At 38.1% G+C, this 20681-nt stretch overlaps 1 protein-coding gene across 1 annotated transcript; it reads right to left on the reverse strand.

Annotated features, from left to right (window-relative positions):
- Positions 1–1486: 1486 nt before the first annotated feature.
- Positions 1487–20333, reverse strand: LOC131792593 (CSC1-like protein 2). Its single transcript, XM_059110014.2, has 16 exons — positions 20044–20333; positions 17600–17682; positions 17314–17425; positions 16116–16293; positions 14724–14955; positions 13295–13627; positions 12120–12373; positions 11340–11478; positions 10107–10193; positions 8983–9045; positions 7978–8140; positions 7527–7632; positions 6911–7087; positions 4058–4167; positions 3926–3976; positions 1487–3466 (listed from the first exon to the last, which is right to left on the reverse strand). The coding sequence occupies exons 1-16, from the start codon at positions 20221–20223 to the stop codon at positions 3269–3271; spliced, it is 2466 nt and encodes an 821-aa protein (XP_058965997.2). The 5' UTR covers positions 20224–20333; the 3' UTR covers positions 1487–3268.
- Between the last annotated feature and the right edge of the window lie 348 nt (positions 20334–20681).

Raw genomic sequence — 20681 nt, forward strand, 5'->3', positions numbered from 1 at the left:
GCAACCGAACGTGCACGAATAACGTGTATGGTATTTGGCTGTTGTTACGATAACATTCACGAGTAACAAACCTAAGTCAAAGCTTGCTTCAAAACTGTACATCCTTTAATCTTGCTAAGCATCAAGTTTGATCCTGATATAGAGTTAACAATCAAAATAAGAGGCTTTAGCCAATAAAAATGAAGAGATATTAAAATTAATGATAATGAAATATATGTTCCGTCCACCGTAGGAAAAATATCAACGTCTGTAAAGTATGCCATGACGACGATGGAGATGACTGGCCGGGATGCGACAGTTGTGGCCAGTCCTTCCACGCAAGTTGCATCAAAGTGGATATCTCAGAGACTGATAATTTCACAACATCATTGTGGATAAGTGACGTAAATTGATGGTGGAGAAGATTCTTCCTAGTGTGGAACTGGCCTAAGACTAGGCTAGTAAATTGATGCAAACTTAGGAATTCCCTATGAACGTAGGGTGTGTACAATTCCTGAAATTCCCGTTCGTTATTTCACGAATCATTTGACGTTTCAGTGTTGACAAGTTTTTCGTATTTCGCAAGTAAAAAACATTGAACTTCTCTCAACTGACTTAACCCTTTAACTCTCATGAGTGACCAAGACAGAATTTCTCCATACCGTATCAATACAATATCAAGCGGAAAAGTGATGAGAGTAGAGAAAAATAGGGGATTATAAGTTGATCCAATATCAAATTCTCCAAAAGAACAACACAAGTACTGTATGGCAGACAGTAAGGAGAATTATTAATGAAATGTTGGGAGTGAAAGGGTTAGCGCTGCAAGGAGAATCTATCTAAAAATTTACTTTTTAAGAAACGACGTTACCGTCTAAAATTCAAACGTTACTGTTAGGCTAATTGGCGCATTGTTCACCTTGTAAATAGCTCAAACATAATGAAAACATTTTTATTAGCTTTTGTATATCTTTATCTGCGACCCACATGTGAGTATACAAAAACAGAGAAGTATAGATTGATCGCTTGTTTTAATGAATCTAAGATTTCGGAAATCGCTACGAACCACGCGATCACGCATTTTGTAATATTTCTTCTCCTAATGATTGATATTGGAAGAAAATAGTAACGGTGTAATGCTGATTTATGTGTCCGTTATAAAAAAAATTTAGGTTCGCAGCTTACTGACAAAAATCCAGTGAAAATTTTTCAAAAGAAATATATCTCGGCAGTTATTTTATGACAACCACAAAATACGCAAACGAAATCGTTCGTGGGGAACAAGTGCTGCGGCTTACATGACATATTTTAAATTGACCGCTGTACTATAAACTTGTGCGTTCGGCCCTCGACAAACGCCTTCGATATGGCGTCACCGGCCGCCGAATTGAAAAACTCCTGTGGATTCAGATGTATTATACAGTGCACGATCTTTGAATATCATTTCACGAGTTTTCAGGTCCAACAGAGCAACAAGGACTTCTGAAATCTATTCTTTTAAGAACAAAACTTTATTTATTCAACGGCCAAAATGAATTCATCAAGAACTCTACAATTAAGTTCACTCAGCGCACCATGTATAGTGGCTACTCTATAATCAGAAACTAACCGCATAATAATTATTCAAATAATTGAAGTCCTAGGTTTGCGTCTCTCAACTACAAGAATTTAATAGCCCAACTTAGCAGTAAGTCCTTAACACAATTGTCTGCTTGTCTGTGTGAAAATAACAAAAGGAAAAAAAAAGAAGTCAATCGCGACTATTTCAGAAAATGACCCACGCATGTGAGCTGGGGTTGTAGGAAGAACTGGGACGAAAAAACGCCCAAGGGATCTAAAGAAGGGAAGTCTGTTGCTGACCCCCCCCCCCTCCGGCTCAGTACCCTTCATGCTCTCAGTTTGATTTTCAGAAGAACCAAACACAGATCAATCAATCCGTTTATACATCAACTGTTCTAGAGGTGGAAAACGTAAAAAGTAAGTTAAAAAACAATTTATGCGTCTGCCTCGATGATGTCTTTAAATTAAATTAAATTCACGGGAAACAATCAACAATCAATTAACTTTTACAAACACTTTCTAACGAAAATTGACGACGGGCATGGGAGTCAAAACAAAACTATCTTACAATTAACTGTCTCTAGGTGTTTAAGTGGATTTCGCGAATCACGATTGTAAAATAACTTAAATTTCAATTCTAGCTCCTCAAATATCCACTAAATGAATTAAAATTAATGTGAATTGTCTCTAAATAACGAAACAAATTATTTTGATAAATATTTTCCTAAGCACTTTGAAACAATTCTGGGAGCGACCCAAAGTAAGCGGGTTTGTAAGATGTTTATCAAAATGCATGACTTATTCTTGCACAAAATATCATTTAAAATTGATTTACCAATTAAAATATCAATGAGAATAATAGCTATACTAATTTAAACAACCCATTGAATTAGACACGCGATTTCCGAGTTTACAATACGAGAAGTTCCGAAGATCTCCGCAGAATAACGAACATTACGCTACACATTTAAAACTTCCTCTAAAGAAAGTTAAAAAAATATCATTTCTGTAGATACTGCTAACCTACTTTACATAAATTAGTTTAACTCAAAGTTCAATCATGCGGCACATTTGAACAACGCTACCGTTACTTAGGAATTTTCAAGAAAGAAACAACTAAATTGCGCCTAAAGCCTGAGACGAGCATCGCTCCTCAGTTCCCTATCTGTACTAACTTCTTCTCCCCCACAAAGTCTTCATACTTATTTATATTTTGTTAGTATGCTTCTCAGAGAGAGAGTATTAACATGCTTTTTTTAATTAGAACCTTCTCCAATATTAGGACCAAAATTTAAGACTTGATCTCAAGAAAAACGTTTGTTGAAACGAAATAGATCACGGTTAACACTGTTTGTAAAATATCAAGATAAATACAACTCAAACCATAGGAGAAATGACGACTGAAAGCATCAATATTTCCAGACGCTTCTTAAGGTACAGCATGCATTTCAAACAAGCCAATTTCTTAAATTCATCATTACAATTTCACGGCTAACTAAAGCACCAGGCAAAATGAAACTTTCCGGGTTACAAACAAAAAAGTGCTCATTTCAACGCTAGTCAAAGTTTCCAGTGATGTTTAAAATCTAGTGGTTGTAATTCTTAGCCAACAATTTGGAGAAGAATCTGTTCTACTAAAAAGAAAAATTCACAAATGATCTACCTTATATAGAAAGATAGGCAAACAAAATAAATATCTAAATGTTTCCCAACGGTTAGAGCCTAAGACTTAATGCCGGTCCTCGTCATCGAAAGTCACAACAGTTTCCGAACTGGGTGTCAGTTGTGACGTATCGATCACGTGGTCATTCTGAGTCGCGCCGTAAGTCTTCCGCCTGGTGAGCTGGGTAGGAGAAACGTTGTCACTTCCACTACCAGTGGCCTTCATTTCACGCGTTGTTTGAAGGACTGGCGGAAGATAAGCTTCCTGTAACGCAACAATGGATATGGTGAATGATATGATGTCACGCAACACTTGATTTCTTAGCTAGTGGAATGACACATCGACGGTCACGGACCCCCCGGTTTGAAGCAGCCTTCGACCTCCACGATCTGGCTTGAAAATCCCCCTTCTAAGTGCTTTCAATTTCTTTGTAAATTAGTCAGGAGAACTTGGGGTTTTATCAAGATAATACCCTCTTACTTAAGTCTCTCCATTCTCGTCAACTGTTTGCTGGATAATTCGGTTTTATCAACTGAGTTGATGATGTAAATTGGTCTCCGTAGAGAGTTTCTAAAGCTGACGCTTCGGGCGTGAGCCCTTCGTCAGTCTTTCGCTTTAACGGAGGCCTTCCATTCATTAAACAAAAGAAAAAAAAAACACACACGCGTATACAAATACACAAACAAACAAACAAACAAACAAACAAAAAACAGCGGAACTTACAGGAATATAAACATCAGCTCCATTGAGTTCCGCATCTGTCGAGAGGTATTCCTGAGAAAAAGAAGAAAAACAAAACGTAAATATCAACAACAACAACAACGTTCTACCAACTAAATACGGTCTAACAACTACCTTGTGAGGTCCAAATTTCTTGAACATTCCAAAGCATACTCGAGCTAAGAGAAGCAGAACTGTGATACACACCACGACCAAGGTGAAAACAGTCTGGGGATCATTAATACCTGAAGAGAGAGAGAATAAGTGGTAAAAACAGTATTGAAAAAATTATGTCGGGTTTGTGTTTGTGGACGTATGAACGCAGGCTCAGTAACGAGGTTAACCATGAAGCTTGAAGACAAGGTAAAAAAAAAAGTTGACTCTCTTGCCGTCTGGCTTTAAGCATTGTGCCTTCAGCTATGAACAAGGGATTTTTTTGAAAACTGTTTTTTCCAGATTGATGTGAAACATTTAGATTGTGTGCTGGTGATTTCTGTTTAAACTGGAGACCGCACTTGCTCTCGATTTACCGGCGTAATAACCCGCGCGGAATGTTGGGAAAACACTCAAAGGAGACATAGTGACCTAAGTTACAACCTGCCTAACCCTTAACACCTTAAGATAAGTATGCATATTCTCCATACTGTTCTCTATACATTAACTAAGATGTTGAAAAGGAGAATTTGATTAACAATCAAGGGCTTCTTCAGTTGGTGATCATTTGTTTTATTCTCCAAACCCTGATGTGTGATTCAAAAGTGATACTCTAAGGAGTAATTAGATACAAGTTACCCTTAGGGTTAACTTCTAAAGTTAAAAGCCAAACTACTTGTATCGTGATAATGTTCTTTTTCCCAATGAAAGATACAGTGAATCTAAAATAGCCTCTCTCCGCCCGCATGATTCACATTTTCTTTGAGAAAAAGCAGTCCATAACAGTTTGCTTTTAATCGTATTAGCTCCAATTAATGGTTTTCAAATAAATCTTCGTCATGTTGAAGATATCTTCTGCAGTACCTTAACCTGCCATTTCCAATTTTGCCCCAAATACTGCTACCGACATTACGCTCGAAATCAAATACACAAAGACGTTTAGTCGCTTAAAGTGGTTTCTCAAGAAGTTTTGTTTAATATAACTTTTTGCAATATCTCTTCCAAATTAGATCAAATATTTCACCTTAATGACCACTACTTCGCTCAACTATGCGCTTTATGAGGGGTGAAATTTTAAAAAATAAAATTATATTTCCAGGTCTGATTACCCGAATTTCTGCCGAAGAAACGCCAAGCTAATTTAAGGAATATGGCTAGAATCTTTAACCATCGACGATCTTTAACAAGCTTTCAGTATAAAGGTTTTTGAAATACGACAAACGAGTAAATTTTATATTTGACATAATTTTAAAAGTTTTCCTATCAGTGATACAGAGGATTACAGGAACACTTCAGAAATTCAAAGAAAAGATATCGTTTTCACGGCCAAAGGCGGACGTTTGATCGCAAGTTTTCATAGGCAAATGCGTACTTGCAACGTGTAAAGATATTTATCTCGAAAGAAAAATTAAAACCACAGATAGCTATGGACCCAAGTCGAATCTTCTAGAGCCTTTGCCCTAACTTTTACCGTAGATACTTACTTCCAAAGTTTTCCGAAAGCAGACGAAATTGTCCCATATCCCAATCCATCCAAGTAACCCACACCGAAAAACTACTCCTTAGTTATACAGCGCAGTCATGTTATCTCGGCTTGCAAGTTTGTAGCATATAAAACTGCCAACTCACCAATTTTTAAAACAATTGCTTCGTGTAACGAGAAATGATCGCGGGCGATCGCCTTATGCAAAATCAAACACGTTAGACGAAGAAGTTTTCCGAAGCAGTGGGGGTTTCTAGGGAAACCGTATTCGGTAGGGGTAGTGTAGGGAATTTTTCACGCAGGTTTTGATGCGTGTGTCACCAAGGAAACTAGGGAATTAATACAGTTTCGCGAGACATTGATAGGTTTCCATGCAAACCGTATACAATGGGAAGGTATGAGAATTTCGTTATAAAGGTTAGGGAATGATGTACACCAAAACTGTTTGATTAAAACTTGATCACATTACTGTAGTTTGGTTTCCTCCACAAATTTGATGGATTCGAGTTAGATATTTTCAAAATAGGGATTTCCGTGAATCAAAGTTGTCTTCGACAGGCAAAACAAGAGGTAAAAATATTGTATAACACTATTTTCTGAAAAATTCTTCTAAATATCATTCGATGTCTATCGACATTGAACTGATTAAATAATTTGTCAGCCAGTAGCGAATTACCACAACAGTTGTAATAATGAATGGAACTAGCCGCGAACTAGCCGCGAACTAGCGGCGAACTCGCCGCAAAAAAGTTACTTTGGTGGGTTCAGAAAGGCACTGTTTTGCTCAAACCAAAACACGATTACCTTGTGGACTTGACACCACTGATAATTTAATAGTTACATCTAAGGAATAGTATCACGGTTGCTCAATTATCAGTCTATTCTACTTATTTCCTGATATTTTCAACTCTTTAAATTTAAAAACTACCAACATCTTGATCTTCAAGGTAAATGACGCAAGCAAAAAAGAGGCCAGGAAGCTGGGCCCCAAGGTTCCAACTCAGGCCTTTTGATTTTAAGTCCAGCGAGTCGACTCTTAACTCACGGGGTCGAAGAGCGTTTTTCGAATGTCGAAAACCAAAACCAACGAAATCAAAAAAGTCAATTGCAACAAAATTAAAATATCACAAGGAGCGAGGAACGAGAATTCAAGGTAAAAACAAGTAAACTTCCTAAAGCGCGGGAAAGCAGGGTGAACAAGTCGCGGTTGGTTTTACTCCTGCATCTGATTGGTTGAAAGGCTGGCGCAATCACAGAGTGAAGTGAAAAATATCGCAATGCCGGATCACTTTTGACACTCATTTGAAAATTGCTCTGATAAGGCACACATTAGACTGACGTGTCGTACTTACCTAGTCTGATAGAGGAGTAAAATAACAGTGATAGCAACAGAAAGAAAGTTGAAATGACGGCGAACGTCACAGCAGTGTGATGTACATTGCTGTCCACGTAGTTATAAGCTGGAGGGCGATAGTTGAAGTAAAGATTGTATCGATCGACTAAATGCTTCATGGCCAAGTAAAGTAAACCTGTGAATAAATAATGAAAACACTGGTTAAAAAAAATAATATTGTGGCGGGCAGTTAGATTCATAAGTTTGGTCATGGCTAAAATCAGAGTAAAACACTGTAAAGAGGCTTTACTGGAAATTGATACAATTACGCCTCGAGATGTTTCACAATCGTGATTGAAGAATCGTTCTCTTCTAGACTTTGTGCTGAGTGAATTCGCTGGAAACGGAAGCAGCAGGACAACACATTTTTTAACTGCATCCTCAGAAGGATGACTAATCTATAGTTTTGACCCCTGTAGTTCTTATTTCTATATGCTCTGTAAGTGGTCTGGCTCAACAGAGGCTCTCACTCGCTCGCTTCGTTCATGGGTTTCGCCGCTCGTGCTCGCAGGCTGTATGTAGTGCAGCCATTATAAACGTTTGCAAACGTGACGAAAATGTTTTGCGTGACTTACCAAATGGCGTGACAAGAGGACAGGTGAGGCAGAAAACAACCATTAGAGTAAAGATAACTAACATCCAGGCGTACTGCTGTCCATAAGCAAACTCACGCACGGCTTCCTGGTAAAATAAACAACCCTGGTGTCAGAACAAAAACTTGCATGTAGTACGATTCTTAAGAGTGATAAAACAGGAAGTTTCAGAGATTCATTCCCTGAAAAAAACCGAAAACGGAGGTCTTGTTGACTTCAAACGAGTCCTAACAAAGTTTGTTTCACACACTTCAAAAACCCCGTTCTTCCTCAGTTTTACACTACTCATCTAATACTTTTATGCCTTCCGGTGATCATAAGTTGTTTTTCCTTCAATTTGACTTGTACGGGGCAAAACCACAAAAAAAAAAAGGCGACGAAACTGAATATTGCAAGAAGAACAACCGTAACATAGGTCTAAGAGTCCACTGACCTTGCGAACAAGCCTTTTCTCTCCTTCGTTTCGTGCACAAGCCATACTTCCTGCATAAGAGACTAGCTCGGGGAAGCGACACAGTTCCAGCGCGGTTCCAATCAGTGCTGATGTTACAAGATAATTGACAAAGAACGCGCCATTGTTGGGTAAGAATACGCAACTGGAACAGAGAGCAAACAGACGTGGTTAAGAGAAAAGCTCAGTCCTAGTCGAGGATGATGGTAGTCCTAAGAGAAAGGGGGCTCTTTTCAGTGACAAAAATCGGCGTTTCGACCACCTGAGCGGAAATCATCACTGATCGCAGTCACCGACAATCGCGAGTTCTTTTCAGAACAACCTTTACCCGTAAGATCACAACAGACACTAAATTGTTACTGTCAGAAAAACTCCCTTTACTGCCAACTGACAATTCACCTTTCCTTGCGTGTTCTTCATTGTTCAAAACGAGAGGAAATTATTGCATCGAGACAGTAAGAAGTGCTGCTAGGTATAAAGATAAAACTCTTGACCAAGTCGTGAAAATATTCCCGTTTTTGCTGTAGCTAAGTTTACTAAATCAGTTAAACTGTTACAAGAGTACACGGGTTTCCATAACCGTCTGTTAGCCGTCTGTTTAGCCTCCGTGCAGGCTCTCGTCTTACTGAAACCCCTGGAGGTGCTCAAATTACTTGATCAAACGATTTCCTTTTGAAGATACGATCAAACCTTACAATATATGTTTTGAAGAAACTTGCTAAACCTGAGATTTAAGCAGACATAACGCTCATATACTTAGGTAAACGTTAGTTGAGAGAATTTGTTATCAGATTGTGTCAATATTTTCCACTCGACCACTTCCCTGATTCTAACTATCGGTGAACTTTATGATGTGTTTACGTGGTGAGGAGAAGTTGCAAAGTATTCACCTCGACGGAGAAAAAGGATTTATTTCAGGAACTCTTTTCAATTTACTCCTTAAAATATACTACTAAGAAAAAAAATTAATCGGCATTTTATACTCACGCTAGTCTACTTTGGAATTCGGGCAAACGTCCTCCAAGCGTCAAATGAAACAAAGCATCCGCACTGCAGCAAAAACACAGCAAAAATATTTGAGTAACCGTCCGCTCTCTTAAGTGAAAAACCTAAGTTATCATTTCTCTTGATCAAATTCCAAGTTCCCTCAGTAATTTATCATGATTTCTGTTGGAGCAGCGAGGCAATAGAAATTGGCGAGAAAAATTTTCCTGGCTCAGCCCGAACTTTGGCAGCCGAGCCTAATCGGGTGCATGCCTCCCTTCCAACACATTACGCAGCACCGGTCGTCACCTGAATTTTATATTTGCTCGCTTTTGCCAGAGAGCAATGATCCCCCACCTTACCCCTAATAGGGACTAAAGCCCTAACCTTCCCGAGTGGGAAGCGCGATTGCGAGGGTGAGGTGTCTTGCCAATGGACAGAACACAAGGACCAAGGACGAGATGGGCCAGGAAGATTGTCTTAAATACGTCTCAATATTAGCTCACCACGTCACCCAATAATTTTGTGTCAAACTACTGCACAGTTTTCAGTTAAAACACAAGAAAATTTCTAACGAGAAAAGGAAAAGTTAGAGCAGTTAATTAAACGACCAAACTTCCCGAAGCGCGGGAAAATTCGCGTGAACCAGCCGCGAAGGGCATTAGTTTTTGCATCTGATTGGTTGACTCGATTTTTCTCGACAAATGAATAAAGGGGGTACGTTTCTAAAGAAACTGTGGAGCTGCGTCGGTGGGAGAGTGTAGCAGAGTAATTTGGTATTATCAACTGAGTTGATAACATGAGTTGGCCACCGTAAAGAGTTTCAAAGCTGACGTTTTGAGTGTTAGCCCTTCGTCATTCGCCCTGAGGAAGGGCTAGCGCTCGAAACGCCCGCTTTGAAACTCTTTACAGTGGCCAACTCGTGTTATCAACTCATTTGATAATACCAAATTTTTCTCGACCAATCCCGAAATGTAGTTATCCGCAAGAAATGCAATCCTGATTCACTTTCGACGTTCAGCTAAAAACTGCTCAAGTACAAATACTCTTCACAATCGAAGCAACGGTGAACTCGGTTTTAACAGTCTTTTAAAAAAAACCACATATCGCTCAGCTTAATTGTTTACCTGGTGAGAGCCAGAGACGGAAGAATAATTAACATCAACATTAAAAAGATATAAGTCTTGACCATCACAGAATGCTCAAGTTTTGACCTGCAAGAAGATAAGATACAACATCAAGGGCTTTCTTACTTCTAGCTACAAACTAAACAATAATGGCCCCTTTGGCTGCCAACAAATAATTTATTAAATTACTATTAAATTTATCAAATTTCTATTGTGCAAATATCAATATAAAATTTTCATTTGCAAGTATTCTCAAGCAAAGGACAACTTATGTATTTCGCAGCTTTTGAATATGCTGAGCCCAGCAACATATGAGTATGTTTATTAAAATACTCATGCCCACATGTCCTTGAGCCAAGTGTTTCATAGCGACTTAGCGTGGTCAAGCATTTGACTCAGAAAAAAAATGCATGTTGATGAAAATATGTTTTCTACAGGAACGACATGAAAGATTTTGGAGAGAACTGGTAAAGGTCGGTGCGAGGTTGTTTTACCTAGGGTGGGGGCAGAAACACTCAAAGGTGGCAGGGGCGAACTTGCAATGGGGCAAAACCTCCAAATATCTTCCTCCATACAAGGAATTCACATTGAAACTTTTAATTTAAAACGTTAAACGATTTTAAGGGCAAAAAAGGTTCTCATCACGAAGTGCGGTGCTTTAAGAGAGGGGAGTTCCGAAAAAGGTAGTTTTCGGTTGTAGATAGAGTAAGTAATTGGTTGCGAAGTATAATCGTTTGTCTCACGAAAAAGTCGCTTCAGATGTGGGTCTAGACTTTAAGCAGTCCATTTTAACAAAGGTTTCCATAAGAGGCTGCCGATGGTGTTATCGGCAGCTACAGCCCTGAAAGGAGCCGTAAGGCTAAATCCAAACACGAATGCGGCTCGTAGGCTAAACAGACGGCGGTAAGAGGTCTTATAGTCAGCGGTAGACCGCCGGTAACCGGCTTCCGTCTTGTATCTCCGTGACAAATGGCAAACGGCAAAAAAATGACCTTCCGGCAATTTGCCCTTTAGCGTTTTTAGACCAACTTTAAATATTTGATGAAATGTGAACAAGAGTTTCCACAGGCTTAGGAAGTCTTCAAGATTGAGAGAAATGGTAGTTCACCTTTAACGATTGCTCCTGTATTAAACGTTACGCTCATTATTACTCGCTGTTATTCATCGTAATTACTCGCTTTCAACCGTTACTCCCAAACATTAGCATGCATTTCCTTTAAAATCGTACCGTACCTTGTCCAATGGGCTTCAAAATAACTTGACCACGACACAGCCGCTGGAAGGATCGCCGCAAAACTCCACAGCAAGATAGTGGGCAAGAACTGAGTGAGAAATGGACTCGGAGGGACAGCGAGCTTTGGATTGCTTTTCTCTACGAAAAGTTTGGGAAAGAAAGATCAAAAACGATCACTGGATAACTCTGTAACTTATTTCAGCTTGTTGTCAGAAGACTAAGAACTCTGAAAGAAGTGACAGGTAGTTCTAACTTTTACTGAAGGATTGAGCAGCACTTTCAAGTAATATTATTCATTAGTCATGTCACTAGTCAGGTGACTAATGCTTTGCACGCTGATAGGCGAGTTCTTAGTGATAAGCGAGTACTATTCACTTCTGAGCAGCCGAAAAGACAAAAATGGCGTGTCAAGACTCTAATTTCCGACAAGTTTCGCAATCAGTAACAGAGATAAATTATCTTTTGCGGTGTGTAATATATGCTAAAACAATAATTCACCTCTACTTCGGTGAATAATTGATTATTATGATGTAAAAGGTCTGTACTTAAAACCGCAGTTTGTAACCTTTTAAATGACAACTACTGAACAATACTTTCATGAGGTACTGACCAAGAAGCTGTAAAACTGAAACAGCTCTCACTTCTCAATTTGTATTTAGCTCCTCGTGTTTGTTTTAGCTAAATAATGTTGAAAATACAGTCACCCAAACCTAGACAAGACAAGACAGCCTTCTTTTTTTTTTCAAGGAATAAACAGTTTGAAAAAATAAACTGCTCACCGACACTGGCCTCCAACTCTTGCAAAGTAGACAGTACCACAGCCGGCGTGGTGATAAATAGGACAAAGATAAACAGCAATGTATTGATAAGAACTGCCCTGACCCACCAACTCTCATTGTCTACGGAAAGGTGTTCCCAGATAATGTCCCCAGCTAATGGAGCCTGCGACACATTCCAGTGGTCTGAAAAGATCCTCCGTGACACAGACGATTCTGGACTTCCATGTCTGATTGTGTTGAAGTCTTTCAGACATCTGCAAGACAGAGAAAAATGAAAAAAAGAGGGGATAAGTTTCCAAAGAAACTGTGGTTCTGCTTCTGTGGGATGTATTGAAAGATAAATTTGTTTATCAACTGAGTTGATAATGTTAACGCCTAAGGCGTGGCCACCGCAAGCAGTTTCTAAAGGTAACTTTTCGGACGTCAGTTCTTCGTCAGAGCAAGGGCGAGCAAAAACGAACTCTGGCGATGGAAGCGTACTTTTTGGCCTATTCAATGAAAAATGACGAATTTGTTGATCACGTCAATTTGAAGGAATATGGCTTTTATGTTAATTTCGGCTAATGTTTATTTACATTTCAAGCGATAATTCGCTCTTTGATTTCAAGCAGAAGTACTTTCTTTGAGACTTTTCCTTCGACGTTTTGAACTGACGAGATTCTCTCTGTTCGGCCAGTCGGACCGCCCTGTTCCCTTTACTGTAAGATAATACCGTAAGCGATAGTCATATGACTGCGACCGCGCTTCGACCAATCACGCAAGCAAAAAATATTCGAAGGATTATAAGGCTGGCCGTCATTATCAGCGGTTTGGCCCGAGGGTTTCTTCGACTGCCCGCGGGAAAGTATGATGCCTGGAGCAGAGTGAGCCGGCGAGAGGTGTACAAGGGGCCTGGCACTGGTTAGTGCCAGACTCCCAGCCAGGCTCTCCCCGACTTATCTCCAATCTTCCCGCGGGCGGAATAAAGTGCGTACTGCACACTTATAATCAGAGCTTGCTCGTACGCAAGCAGAATGTTGGCAATGTTGCTGTTATTACTCTGAGAAATTTTCTTTAAAAAAATGCATCTTAATATCATCTCGATCAATAAGAGAAAAACAGCATGACCAACATCCGCGCACATCTTAATAAGTAGGTCTGTCACACTAGCTTCCATTAATTTAGAATTGTTGTACCTCTGAACAATCTTTGCATTTTCAAATGTCACAAAAGCTATTCCCAGACTCTTCAGCTTTTGCCTCTGTTGATCAGCTTCGACTTTCCCATCTTCCTCTTCTTCAGTAAAGTACTCAATCCCATCCACGTGACTGGCGCCACAGCAGTGGCAACATGGAGACAGCTTGTTGGTGCTGACTGTGGTTAACGGTCTCTCCCCAGTCTTGCGAAGAAGTTCTTCGCAGTGTTCCCTACCCATCTGAGCGGCAAGAACTTTTCTCTGCGCTTGCTTCAGTTTTACAAAGTCAAATGCAACTTGAACTTCAAGGACTTGTGATTCACCATAGATTTCCCTAGAGAAATGCAAGAGAGATTATGACCTACGATCCAATAGTTTATGATCCAAACGCTCAATGCGAGAGCATATATAAGCCAGGTTTTTCGGTCTCTCTAGATAACTGGAGGTTTCGCCCCATTGCAAATTCGCCCCCAAAATCATTCAACCTGTTTGTAATGGCAGAACAAACTTCTTTTCTGTCGAAATTGTGATACATTTATATCAACATGGATTTTCTTTTTCGGAGTCAAACGCTTGACTGTGAAAGCACGCTAAGTTGCTATGAAACGCTTTGACGTATTTTTACCTTGAAAGAGACAACAAATATTAGTTTGACAAGTTTAGAACACAAGCAATAAAACGATTACCTAGGAAGGAAAACAAATGGCTATGAATGGAGAGAAACAACACCTTTAACCTCAGAAAAAAAACCCAATGAACAGACTTTTCATCAGACTTTTAATCAGTGAATTTGCTCTAAAATCAGTCCCCTCACTGGCCTTTGTTTCCATTTTTCACGCAACACACTATCAGAACTTCACGCATAACAAGGCCAAACAACAGACGCGAAGGAAACAAAGCTTAACTCTGTCACTCCTGGGATCTTAAAATTGTTCCCCCTCAACGTTTTTTGCATATTTCATATAATTGTAGCTCTGAGAATTTGGTGTCCAATCAAGCTGTATCATGAAATTGTGCGTTTCTTTCTCCTCATCACTTTTGCTTTACAATGTGTTAAAAATAATGAGAGAAATTCTTCATTGGTCACTAGGAGTGAGAGGGTTTACTAGTAACTATGCAAATTGTGAGAAGCTAATTTTAGGTGAAATAATAATATTCTAGAGGAAAAAAGTTATTAGTGACATCCCAAGTAAACCTGTTAACTCTCAGAAGTGATTAACAAGTAACTTCTCCCTATAATATCCATACATTATCCATCAAACAGGTGATAAGAAAACTCAATCTCATCAGGTAGAAGTTGTTACCTTGATCTAACACCAAATTCTCTCAACTAATTTACAAGAAAATGTGTAGCAGCTCAAGGGGAAAATTAACAATCAGATATTAGGAGTTAAAGGGTTAAACACTCGTAACATCTTTACACTTCTCACCGAAAATGTTGCATGATCAAGTCAGCTGTCACATTTTTAGGTACATTAGTCATCATGATTGTCTTCTTGGAATCATCGTGGCTCTCAAACACAAACAGGTTGGTAAAATGCCGCAACACAATCACCATTAACACAGTGTAAATAATTGCAAAAACTGTATGAAGCCAGAAGACGCTGGAGTCAGCCATTAGGTTAGACACTGTTGTGGCACCAAAAGAATTCTTGTTTGGCTCTGGAACCCCAATAAAATACTAAAATTACAATTTCATTGTGCTTCTCCTACTCTTCTTTCCAATTTGGATGTTCAAACTCCACATCAAGTGATGAAGTTCGACCCTTATGCCCAATTTTTCAATGGGTGAATAATGCTATCGAACAGGTACCAGTAAGTGATATTATAGTAAAGTTCAGATATAATGCACGCTGTCATTGGTTGAAAGAGCATGCTGATGAAACTGTTGTTTGCTTTGTAAATAGAGTTGGTTTTGAAAATTGAAAGTATTATGTGGGAAATGTAACAGATTTTTTATTATGAAACAAATAGAGAAGCCTTGACTGTGTGCTTTACTGTTCCTGCATGCTTTACAACAGAACAGACCACAGTCAAGGCTTCTCTATTTGTTCAGCAAAAAGTATTGTGCTAACTGCTTGGTCTGTACTCAAGCCAAGTAGCTGCCCAGCCCAAGCAGATCCCGGGTTCCAGAAGTGACTAGGTGTATCACCACCCTGACCCCCTGGATGGGATGCTTATCCATCACAAGGCTACCCCCAACATTTCATCAGGCTCTCTGACAATTCACCGGTACCCATTTATACTCTTGAGTGGAGAAAGACACTGTGATAGGAGAGTGTCTTGACCAAGAACACAACACAATGACCAGGCCAGGTCTGAAACCCAGGCCCTTGGTGTTATCCACACAATGCCTTGCCAGAATTTTATGGTGATGTGTTCTTAGGGTTAAATATAAGTAGCTTCTCATCATCAATGTACAGATTTTGTGACTGAGACTAATTAATCTCAGGATATAAATGGCCTTTGTAGTGACTGTGAATAAAAGAGAATCAGTTGAACAGATTCCATATCTCCCTCTTCCCCCCCCCCCCCACACCCTGAAAAGAGTTGCTAAAACAGAATAATTTAGTATTATCAACTGAGTTGATAATGTAAATTGGCCACTGTAAAGAGTTTCGATGTCAAAATTTCCAGCGTCAGTGCGAATGGTTTAGTATTGGTATTTAGTATTATTAACCTCAGTTGATAATACTAAATTACCCTGTTATACTCTCCCACCAATGCAGTACCACAGTTTCTTTAGAAACTTACCCCTTTCATTCCTTACTAAAACAGAAGACATGTACCTAAGCTTCATGTTTCACTCATGGCCCACTTACCATTGGTTCCAGTGTAATTGACTGGTAGGACTATACCAATGGACAGACAGAATATGATCACACTGTAAACTATAAGGTGCTTCTGGAATATTATATACTGAAATGCATCTACACCACACTTCAGACGGATATGATTGTCTGTCACTCTCATGAACACAGGGATCCATGAGAAAAGACCCTGAAAACAAGGATATATTAATGTAATATGAATTAAACACAATATTAATTCAATTTCTTTAAGTGGTTAAAATGGTCAAATTAACTGAACTAATAGAAACTAGCTGAATTGCTTCTACTGGTCAAAATGGTGAAACAAGCTGATTCACTTCAACTAAACAAAATGTACAAACTAGGCAAATTGGTTAAAAAGGGCAGTCTCACTGTTGGGCATGTGCATGAAAACACATCAATTCTAAGAATTATTTCAATCATCTGCCATCTTGGATTTCAAACATCATGTAAATATACGGCTTGGAAATCTACAAAACTGATTACAATACCTTTACTTAATGATCAACTAAGTTCCTTCTTGCTATTTATTGAGCAAATGAACCCCTATTTATGAGTAATTTTAAGTTATGGACCTTGAAGTAAAACAGATTCTATACAGCAATTGCAAGATTTCACTCCCAGCAATAATTCTACTTTTCACAGCTGTTTTTTTTAGCATGTTAATTGCAAGAAAGCACTCTTTCAAACTTTTTTTTCACTTTTAAAAGAAGCATTTTTTCCTTAGGACCAGCCCATACAATACAATTAAAGAGGCAATGTCAAACCAAGGGACCAAGGATAGCTATTAGATGGAGGAAGTCAAACATAAGTGTTCTCATTTTCAGGCAGTCACTGGTAAAATTTACCACCTGTACCACCTCCTATTACTGCCGAAAATTGCTTGGAATTCTTCAAAATTTGAAAGTTAAAAGGATTTCCCTACCAGTTAGCAAATCCCATTAATCCTTTAACTCCCATGAGTGACCAAGATAGATTTTCTCCTTACAATATCAAGCAGACAAGTGATGAGAAAAAAGAAAAATATCAATTAGGGGATTACTAGTTGATCTGATACCAAATTCTCCAAACTAACATCACAGGAACTATATCATGAACAGAAAGGAGAATTACTGATGCTATCTTGGGAGTTAAAGGGTTAAATTGGTTAAATTTCCTACATGCATAATGCATGTCACAAAATACTAACCTTGCTTTTGACAGCTGGAAATTCAACAGTTTCTGCAGCATTCATGCCAACTTCTTGACTTGCACGTCCCTCCTCAGATGTTTGCCTTGATCCATAGAACATTTCAGTCCATCTAAAATAAGAACCACAACAATCTTACATGGCTTGCTTTCACTGAATATTCCTGGACATGACATGACAGTATTTATGTTACTATTATCTAAATCTGTGTCACAGTCGCAAAATGGTTAGTTGAAAAATCAGTGTACAATAATTGTCCTTTACTAAATTACAATACCATACATACCCTTGGTCTTCCTTCTGTATCAGAGCTAGTCTTCCATAATCCCACACAAGTCGGCGAATGACACAGAACAAGATGAAAACAATCTATAACAAAAAACATGATAATTACACCACAGCTCTGAAAATTTTTCTCCAAAAAACCTTGCAGAGTTGAGCAAATTGACATGAAGTAAACAAAAACCTATACTAAACACTATCAAGGTTGAATTCAATTAACTTTGAACTAAAATGTTTTTTTTTTTAAGAGTGCTTGTTTTATATTATGATGGAAGTTGAAGTCACTTTTTCTGTAAGTTAAGTTAATGTGCAAATGATCTCTGTATTCAGTAGTTTTAAAAGATGTTTCAAACTGTGTTCGATTTAATTGCCTTTAAGACTTAGAGCCAGTGGCTCATGTATGAAACAAATGACAATCACCAATGTATTACAAAAATAATAAATGTAATAAAAAAATGAAGTAAGAGAATCATCTGTAATAAACTGTAGTGAAAAAAGAATGAAATATAATAAGATTGTAGATATTACAGTATACCAATAGCTAAAAATAAATGAAGCCATTAGTTTTTGATATTAACTGTTCAGTGGATTCTTTCAACATAAAAGTTTTGGAAATTACAGCCAAAAAGTAATCTCAAAGTCCGCTTTTTCCCATAAATAAAACAGTACAACCCCACACTTTGACACCAATATCCAACCCCTTTATTTTTGCTTGCGTCAACTTTTGATAGGTCACTTGTTTTGAACTCACAAATGTACCAAAAGAAATGTGCAGGTTTAAAAAATTAAGAAATGTTAACAAAAGCTATAATATTAAGTATAAGAGGCAACAGTTATATTTATAACTGACCTTTAGGTTTGAGAGACCAAATTACATTAATTGCAGAAAATGCTGAAATAAGGCAACTGTTCAATATTAAGAAAAAGCTGATTCCATAAATGTAAAGGCTAACTCATATAATAATCTTTTGTTAATATTTCTCACTCAAAGATAAAATGCATACATCCTCAATTTACTGACATGTCTGGAAAAATATATTGACCTTGTCAGTAAATGTATTTGTAGGAGATGATATCCTTATCACTTTTCAAACACAAAAGAAAGGAAAACATCACAAAGAATTCCATATATCATAAGACACACCCTGCGTTTGACATCAATTTTCTTTGAGAGGAGAGTTTTTTCTGGTTCCCCTTCTAACCAAATAACAACTGTACTTTGAAAAGACAAAATAATTCCTCATATTGTGGGGTTTATTTTTATTATTTGTTACCTGTAGCTGACCTCACTATAATATAAAATGTTTCTATTAAATGGAAAAAAAAAAAAGAGAAAAGCTCAATTTTATTTTTCACAGCTGCCAGATATCTTTTTTCAAAACCAAGGAACTTGTAGTAAAATTAGCAAATTATATGATGGCATTTCAGAACCATGCAGATAAAAATAAGGAAAGCATTATCAAATCATGTTCACAGCAATTTTCAATAGTCAAAACAATTTGAAGGGAAATAAATCTTTTGGCTGTATTTCCTAAGTATATACAATAACATTGATACCAAAAATTAAAGTACACTTGTAAATATGCATGAAAAATCTGAACCGACAACTCCCTAAAGAAATTTATTGTACATCATTAAGAGAAGAATATATTTTGATGCATGTTTCGGCAAACAAGTAATAACTCACAAAATTATTTTTGCATAATGAATGAACAGTAGCCGGCATAATTCACCTGCTTCAATTTCAACAACAAAGGAATCGAATAGTAAGGAGAAGTCTTTTGGGACAAAGATTTGAAAAACTGCCCGCTTTCTGAACCAAATTGTCTGATATTCTAACCAATGACCGCATAAAATCGCTATTTTCAATTCTAATTTCGATGTAAAGGAGTACTTAACATAATATTATGCAATAGTACATCAAGTAGAGAGACGAGCAGGTTGAAAACACATGTAGGACTTACAAATCACCATGCCCATAATATAATTTGTCAACTTTCTGCTGCAGAATGATCATCTATCTCCATCGGAAAGAAGTTTGAAATAATTTTCTGCTTCCCTAAAGTTGCAGTATTTGCAAGGTGTTCGGAAACAGAGAAAGTGATTGTTTTTTTTTTGTTATTAAATCCTACGCGCGGCTGCCCGGTCGAAAGGTCGAAAAATGTTGTCTCGCACACAAACAAATCTCAGAATAAATACTTTCAAATAAAACTAAAAATACAAGAGAGCTTTTCAGACTACCATTCGGTGAAATTACTCAGAATCGGGCATCGATACAACGACCTCCAATATGATCTAACGCAACTGTCAATATGAGCGACTACATTTACATGCTTTCGTTTTTCATTTTCATCAGACCGGATAGTTTTAGTAAAAGTAATAGAATGTACAGCAAGGCAAAAAATTAAGACAATAAAGCACAGCATAGAGATCAGACACGACGCTTACCATCCATCCTAAGATATTCAACCCAAAATTGACGGGAATTCCTCCATCTTTTGCCATGTAATTTATCAACAACTGCCTCTGTGAGGAATTTGCGTTTACATCTTTTACGTCGTAACATTTCGGTATAATATGAGTTTTGTTCCCAGCGTCCTCATCAAATTCAAGGTAAAGGTTTGCCATACCACCAGCTTCAGCTAGAATCCACGTTAAGGAAAAAGGCTTCTAACAAAAATTAAGTCTAGTGAGGTGATGCAGGAAGAGACATGCTTCGTCCGCCATGTTTGGGAAGACCCGCCTTTTAGCGAGCAATCTGCTGACCACATAAATCTCTGGGTGACACATTGGGCGGTAAAAAGGCGCATAAAAAGCAGGTAACTGGGGAATGTAGAAGTATTATAAAATAATTCAAATAGTACGCGCGCTTTGATTGGCCATAAAACCATTTTACATGAGCGTATGTAGACACGGTTTTCGTTCCTCTTTCATTAGTTATTTTATAAAAGAAATGTAAAACGGTTTCCTTGTTTACATAGCCTGATGTAAACACTTGGGAGGTTGGGAGAACACTCGATAAGCTGGAAACCACTCCGCTTCGCGTCGTGGTTTCCTGCGCTTATCTCGTGTTCTCCCAACCTCCC

This window comes from Pocillopora verrucosa, chromosome 13 (assembly GCF_036669915.1).
Source record: "Pocillopora verrucosa isolate sample1 chromosome 13, ASM3666991v2, whole genome shotgun sequence".
Taxonomy (NCBI): domain Eukaryota; kingdom Metazoa; phylum Cnidaria; class Anthozoa; order Scleractinia; family Pocilloporidae; genus Pocillopora; species Pocillopora verrucosa.